The sequence below is a fragment of the Berghia stephanieae genome, chromosome 3 (genome assembly GCF_034508935.2).
Source record: "Berghia stephanieae isolate SIO BIC M18660-M18661 chromosome 3, UCSD_Bste_1.3, whole genome shotgun sequence".
NCBI classification, from domain to species: Eukaryota; Metazoa; Mollusca; class Gastropoda; order Nudibranchia; family Aeolidiidae; genus Berghia; species Berghia stephanieae.
The window spans coordinates 15,055,578-15,063,304 of record NC_088362.1 but is presented as its reverse complement, the minus strand read 5'-3'; the positions used below and the strand labels follow the sequence as shown (position 1 = coordinate 15,063,304).

At 40.4% G+C, this 7,727-nt stretch overlaps 1 protein-coding gene across 5 annotated transcripts in view; it reads right to left on the bottom strand.

Moving 5' to 3' along the window:
* LOC144967207 (DNA repair protein RAD51 homolog 4-like) overlaps positions 1–7,463 on the bottom strand; it is a 16,191-nt gene extending 8,728 nt beyond the window's left edge. Inside the window, exons 1-2 of one of the 5 annotated variants that reach the window (XM_078904150.1) lie at positions 6,746–7,463; positions 1–93 (exon numbers count right to left, since the gene is read on the bottom strand). The exon at positions 1–93 is cut by the window's left edge and continues 56 nt beyond it. In XM_078904150.1, coding sequence (XP_078760276.1) covers positions 1–85 — 85 coding nt within the window. In that variant the 5' untranslated portion in view covers positions 86–93; positions 6,746–7,463. The other 4 variants (XM_078904146.1, XM_078904147.1, XM_078904149.1 and 1 more) reach the window with 4 other exon arrangements.
* Between the last annotated feature and the right edge of the window lie 264 nt (positions 7,464–7,727).

Sequence of the window (7,727 nt, the reverse complement as noted above, 5' to 3'; positions counted from 1 at the left end):
CTGTGACTGTATTTATGCCCCCAGACTTCAGTGTCTGTAACACTTGACCAGTAAGAGCTGTGCATAAGCCTGCGTACAATGCCATCTGTTATTCTGTTGAAAGAAAGTGATGCATATTTCATAAGAATGACGAACTCAATTAAATACCTAAAATCTACTAATCTTATATAGAGTTCTTTTTTCTCACTAATATGTCAATGATTTGTATACTGGTGGTAGCATGATTATTTGCTTGTCACTTGGGGAACCGCTGTGTTTCAATTATTCATCAAGGTGTTTTTACCCTCGTGAGGAGACTGAGGGTTCGATTGTTTTTATAACTAGGGTGTTTTGTCGCAAACTACAATAGATACCTACATATTTCTTTGAGTAGGCACTTGCAAGAAGATGTTACGGGGTGGCCAAAATTTCTGTTTCCGTTTTCTGAAGGGGAAAAAATCTAGGCACATATTCTAAATATTCACTATTCATTTCTATGAGAGGAAATGACAAGTATTATATATCGTTGGAAAGGGCATAAAATTCTGTATACATCTATATGATTATTACTTCCCTCGAAAGTCATGATATTGAGAAACCTTTGTGTAAATAGAGGGTATGCGTCTAACGTTAGGATTTTAAAACCGGAAATGGTCCTTTTTTATTTTAAAAATGTCCTTCTGAGATAAATATTAAAGTAGCTTCACTGAAAATTTCAAATAAAAAAATGCTTGCACTCAAAAGTTATATAACTCCCACAAAATTTGATTTCTTAATATAGGGGAGCGGAGGTTAGTAAAATAATCTATTTTCGATCATTTTTAATACACCATCTCACACATTGGTCAGTCCATATCTCCACTTTTATAGGGTCCATTTTAATTTTGAAAGTTTCAAGGTGAACAACTAGATGACGCCGATTCAGTGGTGTATTTGGTCTATCCATCTACATGTGAATAAATAATTTATTGCTTACACATTTCCAGGATCCCAGTAATACAGTGGTCATTCATCTAAGCCAATGATCACGCCAAGATTACCAGAGGAATTGTTTTTGGAGTCAGAAAATGCTTCTTTTTTCATTGAATCATAAAGTATTGATAAAGACCCAATATTGCCTGAAAATTATATGTCCCTATCTCATCTAACTATTTAGATATGTTATTTGTAGTTTTTATGATTTGCATGTCGTAATCTATTTTTCCTTAATTTCAGCTGTTTCAGCTCTGAACTGTACTTTTTCGAAATAATCTGTTTTCGCATGGCAGAGATGTTAAATTACACATGTCAGATTTAGAATGTATCTCAAGATTTCTAAATCATGCTCAATTACTCGTTTGTTTGTAGTGCTTCGGTCACAGTTTTTCCTATATTTAGGCCTCCTAAGCTATATTGTAACGATTTTTTTCCACACCATCAGTCATAGATTTTTAACCAGACGGGATGGAGAGACATTTTTTTCACTCCCTCTATTTTTCTAGGCTAAATTTATATCCACATCTCTATTTTGAAAAATTCTTGTAAGTAAGTGTCTACTTAGATCTATCCTTCAGATTCAGAGCCATAAGTCAGAATGGAATTGGAATTTTTTACCTGTTATTTTCTAACATGAAATGGGCTTGCCACCCCTTGAGTAGAATTCTAATCTATCTACCAGATATAACAAACCAGTCCTCTTGCTTGTTATTCAACACTACTATGACAGTTTTTGCTTCCACGCCAACTCTCAACTCATAAAATTTGCCATTATTTGTTGATGATTGCCATGTGGACCATATAATCATATTAGATTTGGTTATAAACAGACGTTTTCCTACAAAATATTACAATACGCTAAGTAAACCTGTTCTCTCGACCTTTGTAACTTTGTATTTCACTTGGACGTCATCAGAAATTGATTCTTTTCTTTTCTTTTTTTTTTTTTTTTTTAAATTTCAAGCGCACCACGTTCATTTTCAATTTATAATCTGATGATTTCACCCGTGCTACTTTTTTCAAATAAAGGGTGTTAAAAGAGTCTCCTAAGAAGATGAATAAATGGAAACCAAGAAGTGGCATCTTACCACAAATTAGAAACCAAGCACTCTAGCCCTAAAGTCTAAAGTTGTTTTTAAAGCGAAAGTTTTAGTTTTAGCGGATTGAGAGGTGTGTTGTCTGCGGGTGTGTCTTTTTTACGAAACCCGCCGAAACCCGCCGAAACCCGCCGAAACCCGATGAAACCCGACGAATCCCGACAAAGTTATGGGAAGTAGGTGGCTGTGGGGAGTGAACCTAGAACTCAGGGAAGTGTACACCATTGGGGAGTGAACCTGGGACTGGGTTTCGGCGGGTTTCGTAAAAAAGAACCAGTGCTTTTTTACGAAACCCGCCGAAACCCGCCGAAACCCGGCGAAACCCGACAATATACAGCAAAGTTATGGGAAGTAGACAACTGTGGGGAGTGAACCCGAGACTCAGGGAAGTGTACACCAGTCGGGAGTGAACCTGAGACTAAGTTTATCGGCCGGTTTCGGCGGGTTTCGTAAAAAAGAATTAGTGCTTTATTACGAAACCCGCCGAAACCCGCTGTCGTGAATAGATTTTTACATCTCATTCACGATGAAAAAATAAAATAAATAAATAATATGCCCGAGGCATGAATCTCCACCGAAGTGGGCAGTTCCCGATTTACTAAGTACACATACCTAGATTTTGATTATCCGTTAGGAACGTTTGCTGTAGATTCAAATGGTCAAAGAGAGAGAGTAAGCGGTGACTGCCGCTTATATACGGTGGCCAACAAGATATGACGTCACAATCACAAACGGAACATCATGACAACAACTCACAACAGCCTCGATCGAGATACTACACACCAACACACAACATAAAAAGGCATATTGTTCCCTACATTCCTCCCCCTTCTAAAACAAACCTCATTCTCCAGTTTGACATCCTATAACGAAAAAAAAAGACTTCTTACCTTATGAGGCGTTGCTCCAATTGAGCCATAAAACAGGGGAAATAACAACAAACAATAAATCTCCCTTCCCGGGGGCTTGAAAACTTGAAATAAAAATCCACAAAACATTACTGAAAATATCCATATCAGAACATAGTACTTATGAAAGTTGGACCACAATTAATAAAAGATAACATGTTAGGAGGGATGTAATATTTTAAATTTAATTGGGAACATAAGCAATCAAAATTGTAAGACAATATCAGTGTGGTTGCTTCCTGCACTTGTAAATGGGTGGATATGTCTCATTTTTTCTTTAAAACAATGCAGCTGAAAATTGAGCTTATTTAGTATTTACATTATTGCTAACAGGATAGGGGAGCTCTTTATTAATTGATTGACAAGATGATGATGACCAGGGATAATGTCAGAAATTTTTTTTTTTTTTTTTTTTTTTTTTTTTTTTTTTTTTTTTTAAAGCATAGTCGGAACCATGTCCGTTACCAATTCATGTTAATGTCTATAATACAGGTCCTGCCACAAGGTGGTATCCATCATCATTTTGAAGCTTATGCTTCTGACTCACCTGATCGAGGTAATAAAATACCTTCTGATGTATAGCCATAATTCCCTCCCTCGCCTGACTGAGGTGAATTCTCAGGTGTTCATGTTATCAGTTCATTAGGGGTACCACTACCCTGGTTTCCTGGCCCACATGGTCATCATGGTACCCTCATGGGTTCTTTCTCACATCTTGGCTTATTCTGATTCCATCATGTTGGGTCGGGTTCTTAAGCCATGATCAGATGGGCCTCTGGGTAGCTCTCTCCCTTCCTCGCCTGTGATTCCGAGGGGTACCATCCCTGGTATCATCAGGTCTCTGGGTTCAGGGGGGCTTACACCAGGTATCATCAAGCCTGTGATTCTGAGGGGTTCCAACCCTGGTATCATCAGGTCTTGGGTTCAGGGCACTTTTTTCAGCTGTCATCAAACCTGTGATTGCTTGGGGTGTCATCAGGCTCCCTGTGCATGGTGTCTGCTCCAGGTGTCTCTAGTAGTCCCTTGTGCCCTTGAGTCATCATGATGTGAGAAGTTTCTTAGTGGGGAGGTGAAACCTCTACCCTTTGATGGGGAGGTGAGGCGTCACCTCTACCCTTCTCCTTCAGCCTTTGGTTCGAGTCCAGTATCATCAGGCTGAGCTTCCCTGGTATTTTCTTTGGAATTGAACCCCTTCATCACTGTCACTGCCATGTTGACAGTGGTGGCATCGACTCGTTGCTATTCTGCTCAGTTGATACAGACCGTGATGTTGCTCCAGACAGTCAAACATACTTTGTTGTTTCTTTCCAGGGTCTGGGGTTTTTCTTTTTGTACATAGCAACAGAAATGAGTCATGACAGAGTTGGAGGCTTCTTGATTGACCATTCTTCTTAAAGCTTGTTTCTGTTTTTTACACATAACACTGCACCGAGGATTAAATCTGCAATGATGCTGGCAGGACTGATCAGGATGGCATTCAGTTATAAAACGTTTTTAATTTTTAATTTCTGTCTTCAAGGTGCACTTTTTGCCTCTTCTAATTCCATAGTCGAATTTCATCTTTTCAACTCTGTCCTGGGAAAGCTTGGAGTGCCAGTTCCCACAGTCTGTCTGTGTAGTCCAGAACATCCTCCTTCTCGGCCTGGATGGTACTGTTGAATTGTATCAATGCTGCATGTTGCAGTTGTTGGCCGCCAAATCTATTCCTTAAAGCCCCATATGCTTCCTCAATATTTATGAAGACTGTTGATTGGTGGATACGCGATAGGTAATCCGCGGCTTTTCCCTCCAATGTTAAGTTTAAGAAATACAGTTGATCACGAAGGTGCTGGATATCATGATACTTCAAAAAATTTTGGAAACTATATACGAATGTGTCCCATCTTCCAGTTCCATCAAACGATATTGATCTTGGTAGCTGCACTCTGGATGGGGAAGCATGTATGAGTATTCATTTGGCATCTCATAGTTGGGCTTGTTATCAGGGTTGCGGGATGCAAACGGGACGTCACGATATGGCAACTGTCTTGCTTCGTCTCTCCACTTCTGACGTTCGTTGTACATATCAATCACATTTTGGACATCACCGTACATCGGGGGCATCCTTCCTGATGGCATCGTATGCGCTGTCCTACTTTGCCTTACTGGATCTCTTCTACTCCTTTGCTCCTCTCTCATGTGCATTGGTGCTACATCTTCCTCTGAGAAGTGGAGGTAGGGATCCCTCTTGCGAATATTCACCGGGTCATAACCTTTACCTTGGAGATCCCCCTTAAAGGGATCCCGACCAAGTTTACCCCCCTGTGAAAAAGGCACCCCTTCTTGATCGGACAGCGGAAAGGTTGCTCGGCGTGACATGCTTGGTGAGTCGTGAAACTCTTCACGTGGGAAAAGTCTCATATCGCCATTTTGATTTACACCTGAAGCATCATTCGCCTTTCCTCGCGACTTATCAGTAGCAACCATTTCGGGTTGCGAAACGGCTCGTCGAGCGAGGTTTTTTTGGTTCGAACGGTTCGCCCCGCAGGTCTACATTACTGCTACTCAAGTTATCCAATGGGCATGATTTATCCGGGGTACTAGCCTGGGAAGCTGTGGCAGCTGGTTCCTCAGGATTTACCCAAGCACCGGTAGACGGAACCGCAAAATCAAAAAGATCTAACATTTTGATGTTAGCAACCTTATCTTCCAAATCGTCTCTAGTTAGAAAACCCTTCTGAGCACGCAGGTCTAACACTTTGCGAGCCAGTGACTTGCTGATCAATGAAGATCTGGCAAGATCTTTGGATGAGATTGAGTTGATCATGATTTTTGAATCCATTTTAAATGAACTGAAACAATATGAATAGATTTTGTCTCAGTGAAACTGCTCACATGGATTGAAACTAGGCCATAGCCAACTTTATGACAATTTAGGGTTTTCTATTCTTGTCATATTAGATTGGGGTATGTAGACAATTTGGTGACTGGGACAGGTAATTTGTGAGCTAAATGTCCCACATATTGGACGGAAAGAGTTTCAGGGAAACGTCCAATAATTAATAGGGGTTGTTAGGAACATGTAAATGAAGATGAACGCTACTGTCTGGTGAGACAAAACTAGCAGCCTGTGTAGGTTGTTCAGCTAGTTAAGTGATTTATCACTTACAACTTAGTCTAGTTAGTCTACCTGAGTTGAGTCCAGTTACTGTTGACTTAAGAACTAGAGATAGAGCTGATTGACCAGCAATCTGGGAGCCATGCAATGCATAGGAATAGTACTCCAGATGTCAGTCCTTGAGACTCTAGTCTCATGCATAAAAGATAAGCACCCTACCCTGTATGCATGGTGGGTCTTGATTAACTCAGTTTAGACATAGACTTCGACCTCTGTTGTAATCTTCTGGTGTTATCACTTACAGCTTAGAGACTAGTTAGCTAGTCTACCTGAGTTGAGTCCAGTTACTGTTGACTTAAGAACTAGAGATAGAGGTAATTGACCAGCAATCTGGGAGCCATGCAATGCATAGGAATAGTACTCCAGATAGCAGTCATTGAGACTCTAGTCTCATGCATAAAAGATAAGCACCCTACTCTGTATGCATGGTAGGTCATGATTTATTAAACTCAGGAGTTTAGACATCGACTACGACTTCTTGTGTAAGTAAAAACACCATGACACCTATTTTATGAGTGGTTCACCAGATCAGCAGATAGTTATAAGGAATAATGCATAGTAGGTCTCATCTCCTAGTCATTTAAAGCATTTCCAAATAACAATTCAATGAAAATGGGAAAGGTACTCACCAATATTTTGTTCCTTTTTTGTAGAGTGAAAATCTCTCTAAATATTATCGTAGTTAAATCACTGAAATACTGATAATTAGTTGAGAATTGCCGACCCCTAAAACGGCGAATAGCTGCAGAAATAGCAGTTAAGACCTCTCTGGTTGGGTAGCATCCACCAACTCCCATGTAATCCAGAGGAAAAATATCGCGGCGCATCTAAACATAATCCGTTGAAATTTTAGAACAATGCTAACTAACGACGGACTTGTTTACAGAACTCTTTTTTATGAAACTAATTCCCGTGCTCATGCACGTGGTGTCTCCATGCACGATTTTCATGGCAGGGTTCGAAATTTTACAGTTACACTAAAACCACAGTGAAAATTGTAAAACTTTATTAGTCGCAGCGCCAATTGTCGTGAATAGATTTTTTACATCTCATTCACGAGGAGAAAATAAAATAAATAAATAATATGCCCGAGGCATGAATCTCCACCGAAGTGGGCAGTTCCCGATTTACTAAGTACACATACCTAGATTTTGATTATCCGTTAGGAACGTTGTAGATTCAAATGGTCAAAAAGAGCGAGTAAGCGGTGACTGCCGCTTATATACGGTGGCCAACAAGATATGACGTCACAATCACAAACGGAACATCATGACAACAACTCACAACAGCCTCGATCGAGATACTACACACCAACACACAAACACACAACATAAAAAGGCATACTGTTCCCTACACCGCCGAAACCCGACAATATCCGGCAAAGTTATGGGAGTTTGGCAACAGTGGGGGGTGATCCTGGGAGTCAGGGAATTGCACACCAGTGGGGAGTTAACCTGGGACTGTGTAAAAAGGATATCAGTGGGAAATAAACCTGGGACTAAAGGGACATGGATACCATTGAAAGTTGAAGCCGGATATGGGAATTGAGTACCAGAGGAGAATGAACCTGACACTATAGAAGGTGGGCGCCAGTGGGGAGTGAACCTGGGA